At 50.6% G+C, this 24175-nt stretch overlaps 1 protein-coding gene across 6 annotated transcripts in view; it reads left to right on the top strand.

The window, feature by feature from the left end:
• The window catches only part of LOC118004077 (liprin-beta-2), a 173820-nt gene extending 151039 nt beyond the window's left edge, over nucleotides 1-22781 (top strand). For 3 of the 6 annotated variants that reach the window (XM_034995222.1, XM_034995224.1, XM_034995227.1), the window contains 15 exons: nucleotides 889-946; nucleotides 1887-1925; nucleotides 4949-5087; nucleotides 6217-6249; nucleotides 6660-6801; nucleotides 7433-7561; nucleotides 13921-14071; nucleotides 14355-14466; nucleotides 14703-14791; nucleotides 15101-15223; nucleotides 16613-16738; nucleotides 17430-17618; nucleotides 18723-18899; nucleotides 21087-21152; nucleotides 22302-22781. In XM_034995222.1, the coding sequence (XP_034851113.1) occupies nucleotides 889-946; nucleotides 1887-1925; nucleotides 4949-5087; nucleotides 6217-6249; nucleotides 6660-6801; nucleotides 7433-7561; nucleotides 13921-14071; nucleotides 14355-14466; nucleotides 14703-14791; nucleotides 15101-15223; nucleotides 16613-16738; nucleotides 17430-17618; nucleotides 18723-18899; nucleotides 21087-21152; nucleotides 22302-22373 (1645 nt within the window). In that variant the 3' untranslated portion in view covers nucleotides 22374-22781. Of the gene's footprint in view, nucleotides 1-888; nucleotides 947-1886; nucleotides 1926-4948; nucleotides 5088-6216; nucleotides 6250-6659; nucleotides 6802-7432; nucleotides 7562-13920; nucleotides 14072-14354; nucleotides 14467-14702; nucleotides 14792-15100; nucleotides 15224-16612; nucleotides 16739-17429; nucleotides 17619-18722; nucleotides 20427-21086; nucleotides 21153-22301 lie in introns of those variants that run through there. The other 3 variants (XM_034995223.1, XM_034995226.1, XM_034995225.1) reach the window with 2 other exon arrangements.
• Nucleotides 22782-24175: the final 1394 nt, after the last annotated feature.

The following is a 24175-nucleotide window of genomic DNA, read 5'->3' as shown; positions in this document are numbered from 1 at the left end:
GGTGTCTGGGGAAATTGGCCATAAGTATGATGGAAGCTTCTCCAGAATGGTGCTGAGGCTCCAGAACCTACGTGCTCAGGACCCAACTTTCTAGACAGCCATTGTTTCCATCAGCCTTTAGCCCTAGAGAAAAATGTCAGTGTCAAAGACAGCAATTGGCAGTTTTGCACAATAAGAAATTTAGTTTATGAGTTCACTCAGGAGGAAGTCAACACTGATTAACTCACACTGACCAGACTCACAGGAGACCAATGTACTAAGAGATTCTGAGTTATGAGAAACATAACTGCCAAGGAGACTTGTCATAAGGTAACCCTTGTGACCATTGGTGGCATGGCCTCTTCTCTATACAATCGATGCCCTTCTCTGCAAAATAATCTCTGAAAAAGCAAATTCCTCTGAGCAGACTAGTCAGGGCATACAGAGCTAGGGCAAAGTGTTGGAAGATTCTAGCAGGATGCTCTGGAGCTGTGGCTGGCTGATGTACTCATCTTTACTCTAGTGTGGCACAGCTCCTTCCTCCCTGGATTACGTCTTAGATACATGGACAAGGCAGAGTCTTTTCTTTTGAGACTACAGACCAGTTAGCTCCCATTGATGTAATAGAATTGAGTGTATTCTAGATTTTCAAGGAATGCCGAGGCCTTTTGATTTGGATTTAAGTGATGCTCTCATGCCCTCAGCAACACATTGTCTGACCAGGCTATCCCTCGAGATGGGCCAGTCTCCTATGTAGTGGTTGTGATGAGAGGGTGGCTTTTTCCTGACCTTGTCCCTAAACCCACTTAACAGACTACTGGTAAAATACTTGGTATGTCCTCTGCATGAATGACACAGCTCCTTCTCTAGTAACTGTTTCTTTGTTCCCTTTCTTTTGTGTTTTTCCAGAGCTCAGAAAAAACTCTCGTGTAGCCTAGAAGACCTGAGAAGTGAACCTGTGGACAAGGTCAGCCCCTCAGTCTCTCCATAAAGACTCCTGAGCTACTTACCCGGCAATGCGGGGACACACAGGTCCCACCTTGTAGAGGCCTTTCTGAAGCTGACAGGGAGGCAGGAATTACATGAAATTTTTGAGAAAACCAGTCAGGTGTGGCCCAAGGCATCAGAGGCAGGGCAGGGCAGGGCATGCTGCCTGGAATTGATGGAGAAGATGTAGAGGTGAGCACAGGCAGGTTTTGGGAAATGGTGGGGAGCAGGAGGATATAAGTTCAGAGCCATGAGTCAGATCAAACCCTAGAAGGTCTTGAGTCCTGGCTCTGTATCCCCAGAGCCACTCTGGGAGCATTGCAGGGATTTTGAATGAGGAAGTAATGTGATAAAGTGATGAGCCCAGGAGTGAGTTATGGGATAAATTTAGGAGATTGGAGAGGAAGCTTTTATTAAGAGTCTAGAGAGATGTGAGGAGGGCTTTGTGGCCCCTTACTTGAGGGTAGCCCTTGACCATGTGGGTGTCCCTGGTGCTGGAGGGGGAGGTCGCAAGTTCTTGCGCAAGGTCACTGGAGACCAGAGCTCCTTCCCTGATCGAGCACCTTTATGGAGCCCTGCCGCATGCAGTCCCTTGGTCTGAGCAGGGTACCAGCACCGGTAATTACAAAGGAAACCCATGAAGACTGGAGCTGGCAGGAGCCATGGGGCCCCTTCAGTGGCTCTGCCCCCATGGTCTTGTGCCTCTTGCTCTCCCCGGTCAGATTGCTGGCAGCTGCCCAGTGGCTGGACAGTGGACGGTGACCTGTTTCCTCCGTGGGTGGTGATTACCTGACAGAAAGATGGGGAGGGAGGGAATGAGCCTTGCAGCTGGAATCAGGCGGGTGGTCCTGAGTTGTCATTTGCAACTAACATGGTGTCTCTTTCTCCACACGATTGAAATCCTTCTTGCCACTGCACAGTGTGTCAATGGGAACCAGCTCCCAGGGGTAGAAGCCAAGGTACAGTAACTGCGTGCCCCTATCATGCATTCGTGGTTGCATGTCTGCTGGAGTTTTCACGGAGCAGGTTACAGCTTCTGGAAGTACGTGAATTATAAGGGATAAGAGCGCAGGAGGAAAGACAAAGTCTCCTCTCCCGTTTTCTGCTTCTGTGCACCCCGCTGTGTAGTGTGACTTCACGTCATTGTGTGATGGGATTTCTCGAAAAACTCATCCTTAACAAGGCATCGTCGATCTGATTGCTGGGAGGGAGAGGTCAGACTTTCCACACCCGGCCAGAGGAGCGGGACAGCTCTTACCCTTTCTGCGCTCATGTGTCATGGCCAAACACAGGGGCGCACTCAGCCACCGGGGCAGGAATCTCTGTGGCATCCCCTAGCGTTGGTGTCTGGCCCTTGCTTTCTGTGAGTGGGAGCTCATCACATCTTTCCCAGCTCTAGTAGATAGGTCTTCTGGACTTCCCTAGAGTGTGCGCCCGCTGAGCCCGGCTCTCCCTCTGGAGCCCCTGGAATGAACCAGTCTTCCCTGCTCCTGACTGCTCCAGAATTGAAGTTCCTCAGGCCCTCTCTGAGTTGAACATTCTCTTCTGTGTGTGGATCACAGGCCTTTAAAGTTCCCAATCATTCTCCTTAGGGTCAGCACTGGTTTCTCCAGCTTGTGCCCTGGACCACACTTGAGCGCGGTATTCTAGATGGGGTCTGATTTAGGGACTGCTCTTGTACTTACTGCTGTCACTCCAGGTCCTGGGCACGGGATATTTCTTGTGCCTCTGCTTATGTGCTGTCCTGGTGTGCTCAGCCCGAGGCAGGAATTGTTCCCCATTGAGAAACAATAGAACAGGCTGTGGGAGGCTGAAGGGAAGGCGCTTTGCCTGAGTCCCTCTGACACAAAGCCCGTGTTCTTGCCGCTCTGGTGCGCTGCCTCCGTGTTCTAGCGTAAGGCAGCTGGGATTTCCATTCCCCCACAACCAGCCTTATCTTCTGTTCCTTCTGGGTCCTGTCCTGACCTTGACCTTCTCCAGCAGAGAGTCCTGCCTTCCCAGCTGTCCTTCTTGGCTGAACAGAGCTGAGAGCCCTTTCAGTCGCCCTTGAGTCCTTTTGTTGTCTTTTTTACAGGTCTGGGCCGCCTGTCCTGGGTTAGGTTCTGTCCTCTTTCCCTCAGCTCCTCAGTGAGCACCCAGGGCAGCCCATGTTGGCGGCCTCAGTTGTCTCTGCCCTGTCTTGGGGGGTGGGGGGTGGGTGCACGTGTGTGACAATGCAACTGGAAATCTGGTTTTGAGAGCCCTTCCCCACCCCCCTATTTCCTGTGTCATGGGGAACCTGGAGTCACAGTTCCCTAAGCCTTTTGAACATTGCCTTCCCCACAACCACAGTGGTTCCAGGTCTGCCTGTGCATCAGAGTAATCTGAAATGCTCGTTAAAAATACCCACACTTGGAGTGCACTCCCAGAGGGGCAGATTCACGGGAACTCAGTCTGTGCCAGTGTCCCAGGTGACCGGAACCACTGGTACAGGGACTAGCATTTGCAAACTGTTGGTCTGACCAGGTCCAATCTCTACCTCGTGGGTCATCATGAATTTAAAAATCATGCGGTCTCCCTGTCTTAAGGTTCTGATTATTTCTGCTTCACCAGCCAGTTCTTTAGACTTCCTTGGAAATTTAGTCTTTTTTTCACATCTCTCCTTTCTGAGCTTTTTTATAGGGGTTAGTAGTCCACGTTCAGTGAAGGAATTGGATTTCAAACAATTTCTAGGACTTGTATTTTATAAGCACACTGAATTCAGAAATTCTTTGGACACAGCTTTTAACTAAATGAAAGTTCAAGAGATGTCTCAGTCATTAAACTCTCCACTACTTTTCTGTCTTGTCCGTTTTGAAATCAGAACTTTCATATTACTTTTCTTCTGGGCCCAATCAAGTAGTCCACAGTCGATTTCCTTGGTTATGTTGCTTCATTTTCTCTTCTTACTCAAATGCATTCCACTGGGTTTCCCTTAGGTTTGTGGGTTTAGGGGCCATTATATCCTTTTTCTTAAAAATTCTGGTATAGTTAACATACAGTGTTATATTAGTTTCAGGTGTACAGCATAGTGATTCAGTAATTCTATACCTTACTCAGTGCTCATCATGATAACTGTACTCTTAATCCTCTTCACCTGTTTCACTCATGCCCCCCCCACCTCCCATCTGGTGACCATCCATTTGTTCTCTGTAGTGAAGAGTCTTTTTTTTGTTTTGTATCTTTTCACTTTGTTCATTTGTTTTATTTCTTAAATTCCACATGTGAGTGAAATCCTATGGTATTTGTTTTTCTCTGGCTGCATTATGTCCATCCTGACCAACTAAGTGCAGTTCTTTTCCCTTTACATTATCTTGTTTTTTGGGTACCCTTTCTGTGGCTAGGGTGTGTGCACAGGCCTGTTGTACTGGGGCTGAACCTCGTGCAGACTATGATCCTCAGCTCCCAAGGGAATGGTTGGCGTGTTGCCCCCGGCCTGTTTTCTCTCATCATCTTCCGAATGTGTGCGTCCCTTCTCGCTTTGTCTTAACCTGGTGTTTTTCAAAATAACTGTTACCATAATATATAAATATAACATATATGATATCATAAATACATATAATAAAGCAATAGGTATTCCCTTTACTAGAATTCGGGTTTGTTAATTCAAAACTCTCAAAGGGTCATTCATGCCTGTTAATTCATCACGCGTCCGAGCATCTGGCCAAATGGCAAAGCCCCCTTTGCCAGACACTTCCACTTCCTGTTTAGGGTCAGTTGCAGTCAGCCCTGGATTTGGGCCTGACTCTGTCCCTGTCTCCTTGTGTGGCCCTTGGGCAAGTTTCCCAGACCTCTGGTCCCTTTTCCTGGGCTAAATGATCTTTGCAAGGTCTCTGAGTTGGCCTGAGTGACAAATGGCTCTTGGAAAGCTGAGTTGTCCCTGCATCCAAAGGTTTCCTAAGTGGGTTTGAGTCTGAGGCCGATGAGTTGATTCAACAGGTCTCTCTCTCTCCCCTTCTAATAGGACAGCCCTTTCCTGGTGGATCACAAATACCCCACATTCCCTGGGAAGCCTTCAGGAGCTACGCCCAATGGAGCGGCTGCCAAGTCGACTCCCACTGCCCCCCAACCGGAGCCCACAGGGAGCAGCCTGCCAAGGCTGAGTGAGTGTCCAGGCCCTGGGGCTGGCGGCCCACAGTTGGAGGATGGTGGGGGTGGGTGGACAGGACAAGTCATCCCTCTGGGTGGCCTCACTGGCAGAGACCATGGCTCCCTGTCTGGGTTCATTGTTTCCTTTGGTAAGCCCTGTAGAGCGCCAGAAACCCAGGCTGTGAGCCAGCACTTTCTTTTTGCGGTCACTCCTCCACCCCCCATTTGCCCTCTTCCAGTCCTCCTACCTTGGCCCTTCATGTCTTTCCCATCATTCCTCTGTTCCTTCCTTCTTAGACCCCTGACTACATCCTTCCCGTCCCTCCCTCCCTCCTCCTCTGTCATCCTGATCTCTCTCCTGGCTCTGCCTTCCTCTAGCAGCCTCCCTATTACCAGCAGGATGATATTATGCGCTCTTCCAAGGAAGAGTGTTTCCTTAGGGAACTGGAGTGGCCAGTGGGCAAGGATGTCCATTCACAGGTACCCTTTTGGTGCTTAGGGCCTGGAACTGGGGGGGTCTTTGCTGCTTTTCATGCAGAGTAGGCCATCTTTCCTCAACAACAACAACAGATCTGTGGAGCTTAGGAGGGAACATTCTGATCCCTGCAGAGCTCTCCCTACCCTCCTCCTCATCCCTGGTAGTTCGATGAGCCAGCCCGTGGTTTGGCTTCTACCCTTGGCCAGTTCTGCCTCTGGCTGCAGAACTCCAGATAAGCTCTTGAATGAGTCTGTCCTAGTAACACTGAGACTCTGGACTTGCAACAGCTTCAGACCATTCTCGTCTGATCTAAGGGAGCCCTGGCACCCACACAGGAGCTGCATGTGGCCCGGTATATCAGCCCCTGCTGCTCTCCCTCCCTCTCCCTACGTGTGTATGGATGCCCCGGCCTGTCAGGAAGAGGCCCCGGGAGTATTTGGTCCCCTCACGTGAGGCCTCCTCTTACCGCACTGACCCTGTGGGCCAAGTTCAGTCACCATTCCCCCTCCCCCTTTCCTCATGGGATTATTTTTCTTTCTGTTCGAGTTTTTCCCTCTTGCTCGATGACTCTTGTTTATTTCTTTGCTTCCCTGTAACTCTGTTGGGCTGGACTTTGGCCTCTCTTGCTTCTTCATGTGGCTTCTCTGCTTCTTGATTGGCTGGAGATCGTGGCCGGAGTGTCAGTGCCCCCATATTAGGTACTGTACCCTTTCAGGTGAGGTGGAGAGTGAGATGCCCTTGTGTCCCTTCCCTGACACCCTCCCCTTCCAGAACATTCAGCCATGTCCCCCTCCTGCCTGCATCCCTGCATCTCCCTTGGGGGAAGGAGGAAGCTCCTTGTTGGAGTTACCCGCCAGTACTTGGACCCCTGAACCTATAGCACTTGAAGACATTAGCTCACCCTGATTTGGAACCTTAACCTGTCCAGTCCTCAGAGAGAGTCTGGAGTGTGCCTGAGCCCCCTGCTGGTAGAGGTGTAAGTTTCTGCTCTGTAGGCAGAGCATACTCTTCCCCACCCCCACTGAAGGATAGCCCTGGCCTGGGGACGAGGTTTTGAAGGTCATGTTCCTTCTGACCTTCACACACCATTCCATTCTTTCCATCTCAGGAGACACAGAAAGTGGTTGGGATGACACTGTCGTGGCCAATGACCTCTCATCCACGTCATCGGGCACTGACTCAAGCCCCCAGTCTCCCCTGACGCCAGATGGTAAACGGAGCCCCAAAGGCATCAGGAAGTTCTGGGGAAAGTAAGTTGGTGGTGGTGATCGTAATTACATTGCTTAGAATCAGTATTCTTCTTGAACGGGCAAAGAACCACATAGCCCCCTGTTTAATTAGATGTTGGAACAGCACTAGAAACAGAATGGCCGTTAGAGGGAAGAATTTGAGTTCTCTTTGAGGGCCCAGAGGAGGAGAACATTAAATGTAGCAGTTGCCTACCTGCCCTTCATTCCAGACATCACTCCTTCCCACAAACCCTGAGCATATTCTCTGCAGCTTACACCACATGTACTTTGGAAGAGACACATGGCTGAGACCAACTTCTTCCTTCCCAGGGGTCAGTCTGTGTCTGAAGAAAGACTTGCTGGCCCCACTGATCCAGTCTGTGAAATGCAGCAGAAACGGGCATCCTACCCCACATCACTCCTCACTTGGACCCCCACAGGGCATGCCCTAAATCCAAGAGGCAGAATGAGAATTGAGGCTTGGGTCTGGGGCGTTGTCACAGGCCATGATCCTTGACCTTTGGGAGGCCCTGGGCAGCAGTGCCATGGAGAGCCCGGCGTCCAGCTGGTGTGGCCCTGCCTAGGGGGTGGTGCCCTGCCTACGTGCTCCCAGCTGCCCCCTGACCGTCTCCATGGACTCCTCTCCACACAGGATCCGAAGAACTCAGTCCGGGAACTTTAACACCGATGCCCCAGGGATGGCAGAATTTCGACGAGGTGGGCTGCGGGCAACTGCAGGGCCGAGGCTCTCCAGGACCAGAGACCCCAAGGGTCAGAAATGGTAAGGGTCCCTCTAGTCTATTGACAGAGAACTGTGAGATCTTGGCCAGGGATGCTCCCGAGATGGAAGCAGAGCTTCTCCCCCTTTCCCACTTGGCACCAGCAGATGTAGCTCATGCTTTACAGGCACACTGAGGTAAAGGCAAGAGGCTCCCTACAAGCCACTGTGGGTGGTGGGCCCTCGGGCCTACCCGGGACCTCAGCAGCTCTGCACATGTGTGATTCATTCTCGGCAGTGCCTCGACATGCTGGATTGAGAAGCTCTGGTGCAACCATTCTGGAACCAGTCTGCAACAGATTCTGGAATCATAGACCCGAGTTGGAATGTCCACTCAACCACTTCCTAGCGGCGAGCCTTAAACCAAGTTCTGTCACCTCTCTGTGCCTCAGTTTCCTCATTTATGAAGTGAGGAATCAAAAGAAGTATTTTATTAAAGTTCTTATGAGGACTACATCGCTACTACCCGTCTAACCCAAGCATCAGCACTCTGCCACTCACGGGTCGACCTCCTCCAGTAAAAGTGAGAAAGGGCATTGTCCCCTGCCACCTGAGCAGGCCACATTGCCATTATGCCTCCTAAGACAAGGCGCCAAACTTCACTGAAGGGTGTTAGCTAAAGGGGGTGGCAGAGGGTGTGTGCCAGGGGAACCACAAGGGGAACTTCTGCAGGAGTCTCCCATCATGCCTGAATGAAAAAGCGTGGAAAGAAGCTAAACTTTTCCTGGCCTGCCCTGTCTGCCCTGGTAGACACTCTCCAGTTAGTAGCTCTGCCCCCTTTCCTTAGGCCGCCCTATTCTGAGAAAGCGTGCCTCCCTCAGGCCTGCCCAAGTGAAACGGTACTCCTGTGTTTTAGGAAAATCCCTTTGCATATCCTCTGATCCTCTCTTCCCATCAGACAATTTCCACAAAATACATCTTCAATAACTATCTCCTGAAGTCTGAGTTACTCAGCCAAGATCAGGCTTCTGGGGGCCTTTGTCAGGATTGGATTGTGACATTTTAAATCTAACCGGACAGTGAAAAGTAAAGTTTAATTCTCTTATATTTAATCCCTCTGAGATTGCCATCTACCAGTGCAGGTGGTGAGTAAGATGTGCACAACTCACATATCAGTCCTCAGAAACAGTACAGTCTAGATCCCAATGACGAGAGAAGCACGTTTCCCTAAAGCATCCTATTTTTGGCAGGCCTACCCTCCTCCCCGAGAAAGGGAGCCCACGGATGCACACTCCCTTTCCCCACCCAGCCACCCCCGGGTTCTAGGCTTTCCAAGTTGGCTCGGGTGCGAGACGCGGGGCCTTTCCAGACCCACTTGGGCTTTGATGGGTGTCCCCAGAGGTATTCTCCAGGTGCCATGCAGAGAGATGTGAGGGTGTGTAGACTTCTCTACCTGCTCTTGGGATCAAGGCATCAGTGTTACAAAAGTAAATGGTCAGTAAATGGTAGCTTTTGGAGGCAAGAGAAGGCAGAGACCCATTCAGAGCCATTAAAAAGTGAGCCAAAGAAAGCTTATATATTCCACAAGAGCATTCTAATTTGCTAGCAATTTTTTAAATTTAGACTTAAACATTTCTGATTTTTCAGAGATGAAAATAATCTACAGTAAGCTTGCATGATTAACCTCAGCTCCAATTCTGGCGATTTTTTTAGCGTTGATTCACTGGCAGGGCTATAAGAACTTTCTCTAAGACCCTTAGGCATTTTTCCTTAGTGCAGGACCACATGGTTAAGAGGCCCCCATACCTTCGGCCAGCCATTTTGGGATGGGGTAACCAAAATCAGGAACTTTCTCTGCTGAAGGAAAAACGGCATTTCCAGCCACAGGGCTGCTTTGTGTGAATGTCTTTGTGCTTTGTTAACCATAACAAGGATGAGGAAGGGAAAGAAGGACATCCTGAGGAGATTGCTGCTTTTATGCTAACAACACTTGTGGTAAGGCCCTGTGTCCGGTGGTAGAAAAGAAAGGCCTTTATTACTCATCAGCGGAAATTTGATATAAACGAATGTCCTCTGTTTATAGTTGTTTAGGTATAGCCTTAAAAAAGTCTCATCACCAATATCCCTGTAGAAAAAGTACTTGGTTACAGAAAGTCTCCAGCCCCAGTCTGTTTTGTTTTTTTTTTTCTAATGAAATACTTCTTTTTAAAATAATCCTATTTGATAATGACATTTCCTAGGACTCCTCTCTGAGGTTACAGAAGAACGAATTTTATTGTGTTTTTTTTCTCTCCTATAAAGTTTTACTGATTTACATTCCAGTTGGCACTGTGGCCCAGAGTGCCTATCACCCCACAAAAAAATTACATTTTATTGTTAATTTAGTTTGCAGATGTTTGTCATTTTACTTTTTGTGAATTCTCTGCATTTTTTGCCCATTTTTGTTATTATCTGTCTTACAGACTTCTATCTGCTCTCTCTATATTAAGACATGAAGCTATGTCTAATAATTGTGATAAATTATGTTTTAGGCTTGTTGCAGAGTTTTACTTTATTCTGTGACACTTTGACATATGGAATGTTTATGTTTACGTATAATGAGGTTCATGAACTTTTCCTTTGTGGTTTTGTTCATGTTAAATTTTTTCAATGATTTTTTTTTTAAATTGTGTCTGAATCGTCTATTTGGGGATTTATTTTGGTATATGGTGAGAGGTATTTTTATTTTTCCAAGAAATAGCAGTAGTGTATAATGTTAAAGTCAGGCAGACTCGATGACATGGCTGGATCTCATCTCTGTGCAGGGATGATTTCTGAGTTGGCCTCCTGAGGGTCTTCGATCAGACTCTTTTATTGCCTCTCTCCCATATTCATGGCATCAGGTTTATCCTGAATGTGAAAAAGTCTAAGCTTCAAGGTCCTTTGCTTGCACCCGGGTGTCTTCTAGGATCTCGAGAGAGTCCCATCAATGTGCTGACAAAGCCATGTGTTTTTCAAAACTTGCTAAGTAAGGTATTTTAACCCAACCAGTTTTTGACTACTGACTCTTTACTCCAACCTTCCCCCCGTCTGTATACTGCCTTCTGTCAGATGATGTTGGAGCATCATGGGCATTTGGGGGACCTGGCCAGGGGAAAGTTGAGTTTTGGGCATCCATTTAGTTTGGATTTGTTGGGGTGTGCAGTCACTTCGTGTTTAGTTGACGAGCTATCCTGTGTAAAAATGGCTCCCGGGATTCCTGCTACCTCCCAATGTGCCCATCTGCCCAGCACTCTGATACAAAGACGCAGAGTTGGCGATCGTGTCCCAGTGTGAACGTGTCCTTTGGCACTCAGTATCAGAAGTATGGGGTAGTGGAAAAGAAACATTTCAGATGTATAAAACCAGCAGCTATTCTGTGAAAACTTTTTCCAGTCATTAGATCTGCAAAATCCCAGGCAAGGGATTTGGTTCTCTTGGATGCTTAGTCAAAACAGAAATTCTCTCTAGTCAGAAATGCACTTACTGATGAAGTGTATACAATTATAAGTGCACCATATGCTCTCCCTCTTTCATGGGGATGGCCTATCTGATAATCTCTTACGTCATTTTAACCGCAGTTTGGAAAGATGTTTTGGAACATGTCAGTAAAGCAAGTGGTTTGGCTGCGCCTGGAAGGTACCTTCTCTGTCCTCTCTAAATTACTTGATTGCATGTTCAACTATAGCCCTGGGAGACCCCAGAACTGAAAGAACCTAGCGGGGGAAGGGGGTGGAGAAGCAGGGTCTGCCACTGTGGGAACAATGCAGGTGTAGGAGGGTGGAGACCATTTACTAAGAAGGACATGGGAATTCTGTCGAAGATGAGCACCAGAGCTGTAGAACTGTTGAAAAGGTATACAAGACCGAGGTTTTCAAACTATGATTTCAAAAACACATTTTTCCTTCAGAACTGAAGTACCCCGCTGATTCATTGCATATATATTTTTACCAATTTCCAGAAATAAGAAAAGGAGTGAAATCAAAAAGCTAATAGAATGTGAAATAAAAATGATAAAATGAACATTTGAAAGTGAAAGTATTCTGGCATTAAGAATAGACAAACCGGGTGCCTGGGTAGCGCAGTCAGTTAAGTGTCTGCCTTCAGCTCAGGTCATAATCCTGGAGTCCTGGGATGGAGCTCCCGCATCAGGCTCCCTGCTCCCTGGGGAGTCTGCTTTTCCCTCTCGTTCTGCACCCCCCCCCCTTGTACTCTATTTCTCTATCTCAAATAAATAAATAAAAAATCTTAAAAAAGAAAAAAAACAGACAAATCATAAGAGACTCCTAACTATAGGGAACAAACAGAGTTGCTGGAGATGAGGTGGGTAGGGGGATGGGGATAACTGGGTCATGGGTGTTAAGGAGGGCACTTGATGCGATGAGTCGTGAGTATTATATGCAACTGATGAATCACTAAACTCTGCCTCTGAAACTAATAATACACTACATGTTAATTGATTTTAAAAAAACTAGTAACTCAAAAAAAGGAGAAGAAACAAAAACAATTCCAGATCATACCAAAAGCAGTAATTCATTAAAAGCAAAAGATAAATTCCAAACAAAAATAGTGAATAGGTTTCTAGATTATTGTTCATATAAAGTGAATCATATGAACACACTGGAAAAAGCTGAAAATTTCCTGATTTAACATGATCTAATACATCGGCAAAGATAACAAACTTGTAGTAGGAATTTATAAAAATACTTCTAGATTCCATGATTTTTTTCAGTTTGATTAAATTTGTAATCCTCCGTGATTTATTATTCTAAATATTTGTTCCTAATTCCCTATTCAAATTTTGTACTTTTCTTAAGGAGGTCCATGCAAATTTTACAAGTTCTAGGTCTCACAAAACCTGGATCTATACCTACTCATGGCTTATTATTCCACGTGGCCAGCACTTACCCCAGGACACCTAGAATCATGCTTTTTCTTTACTTTTTTAAAAAATACTTATTTTATTTTTTACATCCTAGTCACATTTATTTTTAAATTTAAATGCAATTAATTAACATATAATGTATTACTGGTTTCAGAGGTAGAGGTCATGCTTTCTTGTCATTCTGGTCTTTTAACTCCTTCATCTTAAGAACAACTCAACCAGGCATTCCAAAACAATTTTTTAACCAGCATGGGGTTAGGGGTGCTTTCCTGGAAGGAACCTTACAGACTATCTAGTTTTCTACGTTCCATAAATCCTGGTTGGTTTTTCCTCAAATGAAATAAAGTTGCTTCGCCAACCTCCCCCACCCCAGACTCCATGGAGGTTTCAAGTGTGCCATTATATTCACACTTCCATGAAAAATTGATGTCTTTAAGAACTGATGGCTTTGTAATACCCATCATCCTGTCCAGGAACATGATCTAGGTCTTGATTTATTCATGACTTGATGTTGCTCAGTTGAGTGTTATCATCACTGCCTCCCGTCCCCCCACACACGTACATGAGACTGAGGCATTGCTTGTGAAGCAACTCCTAGATATTGTATAATTTTGGTTGCTATGAATGGGATTTTTAAATTAACAAAACTGTTAGTATGTGTGCTATTGATTTTGTAAGTCGTATAAATATGACGTGCATTTTGTAGCTAGTGACCTTACTGGGTTCTCTTGGGTTCTCCAGGTGGGGAGGTGCATCATCTGAGAAGAGAGGCAATCTTTTACTTTTACCTTCTAGCCTTCTTTTTTCCTCTCCTTATACTGGCTACACTCTCAGACCCATGTTATTAGTCCTGATAAAAATACTCTTTCTATTGACTTTAATGTGAATGTCCTTAGTGTTTCATTAATAAAGCATTAGCTATTTAGAAGGTTTTCTTTTTTTTTTTTAAAGATGTTATTTATTTGAGAGAATGAGAGAGAGCATGAGAGAGGGGGAGGGTCAGAGGGAGAAGCAGACTCCCTGCTGAGCAGGGAGCCTGATGCAGGACTCGATCCCGGGACTCCAGGATCATGACCTGAGTCACCCAGGCGCCCCTAGAAGGTTTTCTTTTTTAATGTTAGAGAACTGACCCCCTTTTCCTAGTTTTCTAAGCATTTCCCTAAAGACAGTGTTGATCCATAAAAATCTTGCTTATAACATGATTATCCTCGTAATGGGGCACAATTCTGGGCTCGTGGCACGTGTGCCTCATAAGTGGACCAACGGCACATGAACATGGCCTCCTGAGAACCCGTGACTGGCCCGTGCTTATAGTCGCTGCGGATTCGAAATTCACACCAGGTGTTATCACAGGAAACTCTCGAGTGCACTACAAGTGTTGTTAGTGGAATTTCGTGCAGCGAGATCCTATGATTGGATGGTTTAAAACACAGTTCCCTCTTCTCTGAGGCTCCGTTGTGCTCACATGCAGCCTCAGGCTCTCCCACTAACAGGGCCCTGCTGTTTTCCTGCTCCCCAGTGACGCCAGTGCCCCCTTTGCCCAGTGGAGCACCGAGCGCGTGTGTGCGTGGCTGGAGGACTTCGGTCTGGGCCAGTATGTGATCTTTGCCCGGCAGTGGGTGACTTCTGGCCACACTTTACTGTCAGCTACCCCTCAGGACATGGAAAAGGTAAGGGCTGAGCCCCCCGGGAAGGAGGTTCCCCTTTCTCCTCAAACCAATGTCTGGTGAGGTGTGGCCCCCACTCCTCCTTCCCTTGTGCTTACACACACAACACACACAAACACACAGATGTCCTCTGTCACTGCAGGTCAATCCCAGGGCACTGTGCAGGGGTCCTCGGCCACACGCACCCCCCCCCCCCAAGATGGACTGTCTCCACCCAGACGTGGCACCCTCCAATGGTCAAGCTGCTGGCTGGAAGTTCACATCTGTCCTCATCTTTCAATTTCAGGAGTTGGGAATTAAGCAGCCTCTGCACAGGAAGAAGCTGATTTTAGCTGTGAAAGCCATCAACACCAAGCAGGAGGAGAAGTCTGCCCTGCTGGACCACATCTGGGTGACACGTAAGGATGGGCAGCATAGATGCGTGTCTCTGGCTGCTGCTAAGGGTAACTTAGCACTTTGCCTAGGAATGCGTGCCTCAAAGACTGTGCTCTCCTTGGAAAAGGCAAATGAGGGAGTTCCTTATGGGGAATCCAGCTGGACCCGCAAGATGATCATTTGTTGCTTTTTATTTATCTGCATTCACATCTCCCATTCTTAAGAGCCCGAGCACACCTGTTTCTTCTGGTTTCTGTAGGTTGGCTTGATGATATTGGCTTACCACAATACAAAGACCAGTTTCATGAGTCCAGAGTCGATGGGCGAATGCTACAGTACCTAACTGTGGTGAGGATTTTCCCTTTCAGTGTTTTGGTTGTCCCTGCAAGCACTCAGTGCAGGTATCCCCGTGGTGCTTATTGTAAACTTGCTTCCACCTCCCCCCTCTTTTCTTAAGGTCTTTAAATAGTATTGTTGGTCACACAAGAGGTCTGAGGTGGCAGAGTAGGAACCATTGTGCTAAGAGAAGCTGCTGGTGTGTCCATGTGCACCTTCTAAGATGTGGTAGACTTGTCTGTGTGTGGTCTGGGAAGGAATCTTAAGGGTCTTAGTCACCTTGGAAACTCTGGTTTATCAACCAAAACTCTTCTCTTCCAGAATGATCTCCTCTTCTTAAAAGTTACCAGCCAACTACATCATCTCAGTATCAAATGTGCCATTCATGTGCTGCATGTCAACAACTTCAACCCCCACTGCCTACACCGGCGGCCAGCTGATGAGGTGAGGGCAGGATGGTACCTATCCTGGCAGCCCTGTGTGCAAGGTTAGGTGTGTGAAAACAAGAGTGACCTCAGCGCAACATGGCTGCCTTCTGAACCAGGGTGCTTGGGATTCTTTCCTTTGCTAGTGCTTCATGGTGCTCCAAACACCCCCTCTTGCCTGCATTTTGTGCCCCACCACAGACACTAGACTTCTAAGCTCCCACCGCTCTTGGGGAGACCCAGTTCAGGGCCAGAGGCAGTAACAACAAGTCTCTCAAAGCCATCACAATGATCAAAGATGATGAGCAAGTGGTGCAAAGGAGAAGGAGGGGAAAGCAAAATGGCAAGATGGGGTCAGAGTAGACAGAGGAGAGAAGAGCCCATCTGGACCCAGACATTTCAGATCTCCCTACTTGTAGCTACAAAGTTAGCTGACCGTTAGTCCCAGGTGCACAGGGGATGGTGAGCAGGTTTTGCTAGAGAAGAAATAGTGTAGGTAAACACAGCAGCCCACGTCCTGGAGAGGTGCCTGGTCATGTTCTTTTTTTTTTTTTTTTTTTTTTTTTTTTTTATTTATTTGAGAGAGAGAGTATGAAAGAGAGCACATGAGAGGGGGGAGGGTCAGAGGGAGAAGCAGACCCCCCGCCGAGCAGGGAGCCCGATGCGGGACTCGATCCCGGGACTCCAGGATCATGACCTGAGCCGAAGGCAGTCGCTTAACCGACTGAGCCACCCAGGCGCCCCGCCTGGTCATGTTCTACATGGCACAGAGCTCTTGTTGGGCCCCGAAGCTAAAGGCTTGTCAGTCACACCCCGTCTCCTATATTCCTACGAGCTAAGTCTAACTGTGCTGTAAGATTAACTCCTCTTCCTGAGGGATTAAAAACTGCTACCTCCACCTTCCATCTCGTGTTCTCCCTATTCAGCAAATAAGTTTTGAATGCCTTCTGTGTGTCAGAGCGCTGAGCATTTTGAAGACTAAGATGCCACTTATGTCTAAGTGTCTTAATATGTGTTCCCCTGAAACATTTGGCCACACCCAGGAGATCTTCGTCTATAAAACACTTGACTCTTAAATGATAGTCCTCTTTCAAGTTCTGTTGAATCACCGAATGAATGACTCTGTGCCTTCATTTACTAGTCCCAACCAGAGGATTAGGAAGTCAAAGGGTTCTGGAATCAGATATTTCAGTGTGGAATGTCTTGCAAGATTCTGTGAGAGCTCTATCTCTTAGAAACCTGGAAGGCTCTTAGGCAGGTGGGCTGGCTACCTAGCTCTGTGGGCATGAGGGCTGTCTTCTGGTCGGGCATCTGGGGCAGGCTTACTCCCAGGGGCTGGCTCCACAGGGGACCACAGGTAGGACTTGTTAGACCCAGCTTTCTCACTCTCTCCTTCTCCCTGTCACAGAGTAACCTTTCTCCTTCAGAAGTTGTGCAGTGGTCCAACCACAGGGTGATGGAGTGGTTGCGATCTGTGGACCTGGCGGAGTACGCACCCAACCTTCGTGGGAGTGGTGTCCACGGAGGCCTCATCGTGAGTGGCTCTTTAGACTAGCCCACCTGCTTCAGTGTAAACGGGGGTATTCAGAAACTGATTTCTTCATGGCTAGACATAAATCCTAGGAAAAAATGTTGATAACCCTTACAGAAATCTCAAAATATTTGATAATTTGCAGTTGGAAATGAATATACCTCATGGAAACAAGATGGTTTCTGGAAAGGTCTTCTGTAGCAACAGATCCAGAGGGATCCAGGACAAATGGGTTGCATAAGTCTGGCCTTAACATGGCATCTCCACCAGCACCTGAAGGAACACAGTGGCTGGGGAAGTGAGGGGTTGGCCACCACAGTGGAACTTCCCCCTTGCCACAGTATAGTCATGATTGTCACTCAGATCTGTCAAGTGGTAAAGCCAGTGGGGAAATGAAAGGATGGTTTGGATGTCCTCCAGAGCAGACTGGACCTGGGGAGACAGCCGTATCCAAGAACCCACCGCTCTCTGCTGGGCAGTGAGAATGAGGTGGGCAGTCAGCCAGTGTGTTAGCGTCTACCCAGAGCCAGGCCCTGTGCCGAGGAAACAGAGAGGAGTGGGATACAGGACAAGTGGATGAGCTTCAGCCCCTCTCTGGAGACACCCCTCTGTGCATGAGGGCCTATTTGTCAGTGTGCCCTCCTGGAGCCATCTGTGGTCATCCCCGGGTGGTCTGTCTGTGTTTGTTTCTTAGATCCTGGAGCCACGCTTCACTGGGGACACCCTAGCTATGCTTCTCAATATTCCACCACAAAAGACGCTCCTCAGACGCCACCTAACCACCAAATTCAATGCCCTGATTGGTCCTGAGGCTGAGCAAGAAAAGCGAGAGAAAATAGCCTCACCAGCATACATGCCGCTGACCACCACAGCCAAAGTCCGGGTGAGTTGCCAGGCCCTTTCTGGGGTGGCACAGGGGCCTGCCTTTTAGCACTCATGTTGTACTGCAGCAGGCCCAGTGGCCTGGAGCCAAACCAGCAAGGGCCATGGGGCACACGGATGAGGAGGCTGTCTCAGGTCCGGACCTCAGAGCTTGGTCTCCTCATCTGTTTTTGTTCAGCCAGTTCCCTGCCGTACCCGAGTCCAAGGAAGAGAGTAAACTTTTCTGTACACCGACACTATGTCCCGGAAGCATCTGCTCTCAGGCAGCTAGTGCTTATCCTCTGTCCCAGTGCTGCCTTGACTCATGTCACAAGCAGATGAGCTCACGATTCTGAGTTCTGTTCGGTCAGGCTCATCTGTGGGCCACACTGCTCTGGGGGGTCTTCCTCAGAACTGTCTGCCAACATAGGGAGCGCTCCAGTGGCCTTGTGCTGGGGCGGCGGCCAGTCCACGGCTGTCCAGGGGTCCCGAGGTCATACGAGCACCAGCAGCACTCACTGGGGCTCTCTGAACCCCACAGAGCTTGTGAGAAACTGCCTGAGCCACACTGTCCTCGGACCACATCCTCCTCAGACTGCAGGCCCACACACACAATCTCTGGAGGCCGTGTCCCCAGCAGCAGGGGATGCCTAGGTCCAGCTACAGTTCATGCACAGACCTCCCTCCCCAAGGGAGCAGGACCACAAGTGTGTCTGGGGGAGACCAGCGTGAACAGCAGGAGGGGCTGCCCAGGGCTCTCCGGTGTGGCCTCCCCAGGGCACGAGGTGCCACGAGCCGCAGAGGCCGCTGCTGTGTGAGGCAGGGCCTCCACCTCAGCTCCCAGTAGAAGTTCCTGGTTTCCCTTGGGGAAAGTAGAATGTCACTCGTGGGCCAGCAGGGCCTGAGTTTCTCATACACAGTCTCGGAGGAGCAAGATTCTCTCTCCTTGCTCAAGATTATTTATCTGTTGGCCTTTCTCTAGCCAGGAGCTCTGTTTTGTTGAGAATTTTTCCAGAAGTTGTTTGCCTTCTTCCTTTCCTCATGAGCCCGCTCTTACATTGTGAGTTCTATCTGCACACTGACTTGATAAGCCCCTTCTCCTAATCTTGCACTTACTGTGTTTTAGCCAAGGAAACTAGGATTTTCGCATTTTGGAAACATAAGAAGAAAGAAATTCGATGAGTCGACGGACTACCTTTGCCCCATGGAGCCCAGTGACAGTGCTGGTGACAGTTCCAGGGCCTACAGTGGCTACCGGGGCCTCAGCCCCCTCGATGCCCCTGAACTGGACGGGCTGGACCAGGTGGGACGGATTAGCTGATGGCCTTGTTACCTGTCCTCTCTGCACCCCGGGAGCTTCACCGTAACACTGCGTGTGTCCGCATAGAGCTGCACCTCACCACCCGCCCCTGTGCATGCCTCACAGAACATTCCGGCTGCTGTGTACTCCAGGCCAGTCTCTCTCTGAACTCTGGGGGTGGCCGGGGTATGGAGTGGCACTTTTGCTAAGGAGCCAGCCTTTGGGGACTGTTGCCAAAGGTGGACTCAGGAGGAAAGACGCAGAGACGCTTGTACATCTATAGTAATTCTTAGTGGCCATCTTCGGCACCGGTGGAAACACACAACCCTGGACACGGGTTCAGAGACCGTGGGCGATCCCCAGAGGCTCAGCTCTTGGGCCCCTCTGCTGGGCTTCCGTTGAGGGGCAATCTTAAGTGCCTTAGGCCTGTGGCCACAGAGTTGTGGCTGAGACCCCAGGGATGGCAGCAGGGACTCCTGCCGCAGTGACAGCGTAACTGTGTTGTGCCTTATCCACAGAGGTGGTCGCTTCTTTCTGGTAATAAAGACAGTATTTATGTAGAAAGCAAACAGCGCCACATACCTTTAACCTCACTGGGCAGGGAAGAGAGCTGGGCACAGCTGGAGATGGAGTCCCGCGTGTTGCCCAGCATGACAGCGGGTGGCCCCGAGCCAGTCCTTGGCCAGGGGCACACATGGCATTTGCCAAGTGTCATGGACGAGGGAACTGGAGTAGGGAGGGACCCCCGTATCCTTCAGAGGAGGTCTGGGGCCTCTTCGCTTCAGGCTCCACCTCCCTCTTATGAAGCCGTGGGGAACCTCGTGCTCACTGACTGGGTCGCATCTGTCGTGCAGACCCCAGAGTCGGTTTCCGTTTCAGCAGCGTGAGCCTCCTCAGGGGCAGAGGGGGAGACAAGAACGCGGCCTCGTGGAAATTGCCTCTGTTCTTTTGTGTGCTTTGTCAGCCTCCCTGCTACTAACCTGGCTGGGCCCATAACCGTTGTGGGGGCTGGTCGGTCTGTCGGCAGAACGGGAACAGCCCTGGCCTCCTGATTTAGAGGCTGGCTAACTGATAATGGCTCTTCCAGATGGGCCTTGTCTGGACGGGGACTGACGGAGAGACACATTTTGCCAGTCTGGGTTCCTGCTCATGAGATTCCAGTTTGCCTAGGGCAGGGTTTGGCCCTCCTGGGTCCCCCGGGCCTCATCTGCAAAATAACAGCGACCTTATAACCGTCTGACGGCCGGGGCAGGGCTTGATGGCCCCATGGAGGGCACTCTGATTCTGTCCCAGACGGAGGCAGCGCTCTGGTTTGCTTCTTAAACTACCAGCAGCCCCAGGGATGGCTGATAACCACAGGCCATGACCACCTGGGCCTCTCTGAAGTCAGCCTGGTGCCTGATCCCAGTACCCGGGACACTGAATGGCAGGTGCTCCTCGGGGCTGGTCGCTGGGCGAAGCTGTCATCGAGCCCCAGGGCCGGCTTTGTCCCTGATTCCTAGGGTGTCCTGGGGAGAGCATCTCTGCATGCACCTGTTTTCAAACCCTGCATGGAATTATGTCACTACATTTCTCTGTGGTCTCAAGCAAGGCTTGTGTCCCTTTGTGGGCCTCAGTTTTCCCACCTGGAAAATGTGGGATGATACTTGAAGCTCTCAGAGGATGCTTCTAAATCTACAATGTCTACATAGGCTTAGGGAAGACGGAGCAGACCAGCATTACCTGAGGAGGAGGGGAGGCAAGGGAGGCTCCTGGCAGTGAGGAAGCTCTATGAGCAGCTCCCTGAGGGTGCCCACCCATACCTACCCTGGGCATCAGCATACGGGGTCCCGTTGTCACCGGAAATTATCGGTGTATTCAGCATGCTGAGGCCTTCGTCCCTGCTGCTTTCTGCTTCTAGAAATAGCTGGAGCACTGAGCATGGGTGGAAGGGCTGCTTCTCATCTCCCGTGCACCCTCAGTGTTGGTGCCAGGATGGGCCCTGGGAACGTGTGCACACAGCAGTGTGGGATACTGGAAGCTCCGGCCTTCCCAAGGACAGAAACGGCATGTGCCCTGCCCAGCTGTCACTCCCCAGGGCCTGGGCCCCCTCCTCACCCACTCTCCCAGGACAGGACTTGCATGCCATCCCTGTGAATCACAAGCTGAGTCCATCCGCGTGTGCTGATCAGGCTGCTGCCCATTTTACAGATGGCCCCTTCGGAAGGCACTGTGACGCAGATAGGGCTCCTCTCCCAAGACATTCACCGCCTCACGGTAGGATTCTGACCCTCTATCTGCAGTAGGCCAGGTGCTGGGGTGGCCCCACGAGTTTGGCGTGATACCCACAGCCTGACCACCTCCCCCCCGCCCCCAATCCCAACCTGGGTCCTAGGCTATGCTAGGAATTCGAAGGATGGTGCTGAGCACTGTGGCCTGAGCTGCTAGGGGCACTGAGAAGGGTCACGGGCCTTGAGCTGAAACCAGCTAAAGCATGCCAGGTCTTGGTCCTCTTCCCATGCTCAGAGCTGGTGAGGAAACCAAGATGCTTGGCAGTTCCGGGTCACCTGCCTTGTCAGCCCAATGCCCGGGCCTCCTCTCTGACCTGGTGGGCACTGCTTTGCCCTCTGCCCATGAGACACGTGCATTTTGTGCCATGCCTCTGGCCTCATGGCAATCATGGGCATGTGGACACATCCTGGTGTGCCTCATGGGGACAAACTATCATGAAGGGGCAGAATGGTGTCCGGGAGAGATGCCGCTTCGGAGGGAGGCCAATCTGGTTCAAGCCCCTGCTCTGCCTCTCACTGACTCTGGGACCTCAGGCAAGTCATTCTCTCTGCAAACCACAGCTTAGTTGTCTGTAGAGCCTCCTCGCAAGGCTTAGAGACAGACGACAGCTGGCAGGAAAAGTCCAGCCACAGAGAAGATTCACACTGTGGAGGCCCTATACCTTCCACTGCCCCGTACTTTTGGATGGTCCCATCACTGAGCCCACTGGCTGTAGCCCCTGTCCCCGTCCTTTGCTCACTGATCTCTTGGGGCACATTAAGAAGGCTGTATCCAAGGACAAGATGGAAGCGGAGGGGGAAGGGGCTCCCTGAATCGAAATGGGATCATTTTTATTTTGTTTTTCCCTTGGCTCGCACACTGAAGTGCATGCACCCAGCCTTGCCCTCCACTACTCGTAGGCCTTGGGTGGTCTTGAAATAGCAACTTCCCCTCTAAGGTATGAGCGATGTATTGTCTTGATAGCGCAGTCTGTTCTGATTGTGCATGTGGGGTCCCCGGAACCCCACGAGCTTAGAGGGCGCCAGTGGTGTCAGACGGGACCCCACCCCGTGTCCCGCTGCTTCCTGCGTAGCTGCCGCACGGCAGCCTTGACCAAAACCCTGTTCAACTGGCCCTCGGGCTGTGTCCTTTCAGACTCTGCTGAGCCAGGACCAGCTGCTGAGCGACTCTCGCCTGGCCGCTCCCAGCCCTGAGGACTGGAGGTGACTTTCTTCGTGGCCGAGAGCCCAGAGAGCCACGCATGGGGGCCCCGGGTCTTTGCGTCGGGGAGCTGGCGTGGCCGCCCGCAGAGCCCAGACGGGCTGGCAGGACCCCTCGGATGTGCGCACTGACAGGAGCGAGCAGAGCAGTGAACAGATGTCCAGGAGGGGGCCCCGGGGGCCCTGCGTTTTCAGCCGCGCTAGGCTCTTCACAGCTTTTATACCTTTTGTACTTTTATACATGGATTGCCCCCCACTTCTGTGGGGAGGGCAGTGAGACGTCAGCACAGACTCAATGGCCCCTGCTCTTCCTGGTGACGTTTGGGAGGTTCTTACGCCAAAGGGGAAGGGCAAGGAGTTCATAAAAGCTCTGCTGGAAGAAACTTCTGGAAAAAAAAGTTCTGGCTGTCCTGTAGTGGCTGAGCTGGCTGAAATGACAGGGAGCCCCTCCTGGCTGCTTCCACGCCGAGGGGGCACTTGCCTTCACAGGAACCGGCCCAGGGTGAGCACGGCGAAGGAGCAGTGGGACTCCTCCCATGGCCCTCACTGCCCTCGTCCTGCCCTCCTCTGCAGCAGGGTGTCCGGTTGTCCGTGCTGCTGGGCCTCCTTGGTCTGAGCAGAGGCGCCTCCAAACCCTGGGCCCCCTAACCCTGGCTGACCCGCAGCGCAGGCTCCCAAGTGCAGGTGTCTGGTCAGATGGCTGCCCCCAGCGGACGGCCCTCGCACACCCCAACAGCGTTTCCGCCCCTGGCCATCTCCCCACACAGCCTGTTCCCTGCCGTGTCTCCTTTCTCGGGGAGAGGCCCCGTGTGCCCCCAGCCCTTCTGTCCCTCCCGGCCAGTCTCCCCACTGGCGACAGCCCCATCCTCTTCCTCCCTGTGACAGCTCAGGCCTCCTCTCTCCTCTGCTTTCCGAAGCTGGGCTCCTCAGTCCCCCACCTCCCCAGTTGGTCCCCTGCCGTTCTCTCCCCTGTCCGAGAGCGGCCTTCCCAAAGCACCGTTCTCATCCTGATACCGTTGTGCGAAGAACGCCTCAGTTCCAGAATCGAGAGGAGTTCAAAAGCCTTAGGCAGCACCCATGGCCCTTCCGAGTCTCCGGCCTCACGAACCCTCACGAAAGCCTGTGCCGCTGCCTTTCCCTCCCCGTGAGGTGTCGTTTTCCCCCTGGTCCCCCTCTCAAGGCCGAGTTGCGCCTGTCCAGAGCCAGCAAGCCACACGGCTTCTTTCAGGAAGCCTTCGCTGATGCGTCGGAGTTTCCTGTGTCCCATTGTGCCGTCAGCCCTTGAGCCGGAGCCCTCCTAGCTCCCCTGCTGGGTGTCTTTCTCCCTCACACAGCCACCCTCAGCACGAAGGCACCGAGCACCTGCTGCGGGTGCACTCCCGTACCGCCGGAGTTAAGAGCCAGCCCTGGTCCCCAAACTGCTCAGGGACTCCAAGCAGGCCACCGTGCCGTGCTCCAGCCACCCACCCCTTCTTATGTGCAGGTTAAGCATGTTCCATGCCAGGCTGAGGGCTGGAGGTCTAGGCACGAATGTCAAGGTGCTTGTCTGAGGGTGCTGATGCTCTAGTGGGGGTTACATCTCTGTTCTAAGCTGAAAGGTACAGATGCTCCAGTAGAAACTACTTGTCCTTTTTTATTTTTTTTTATTTTTATTTTTTTTTATTTGTGAGAGAGAGAATGAGAGAGAGCACGAGCGGGAGGAGGGTCAGAGGGAGAAGCAGACTCCCTGCCGAGCAGGGAGCCCGATGCGGGACTCGATCCAGGGACTCCAGGATCATGACCTGAGCCGAAGGCAGTCGCTTAACCAAC

This window comes from Mirounga leonina, unplaced genomic scaffold, assembly GCF_011800145.1.
Source record: "Mirounga leonina isolate KUSES-001 unplaced genomic scaffold, KU_Mleo_1.0 Mir_92, whole genome shotgun sequence".
Taxonomy (NCBI): domain Eukaryota; kingdom Metazoa; phylum Chordata; class Mammalia; order Carnivora; family Phocidae; genus Mirounga; species Mirounga leonina.
The sequence above is the reverse complement of the archived record's forward strand: the minus strand, read 5'-3'. Positions and strand labels throughout refer to the sequence as shown.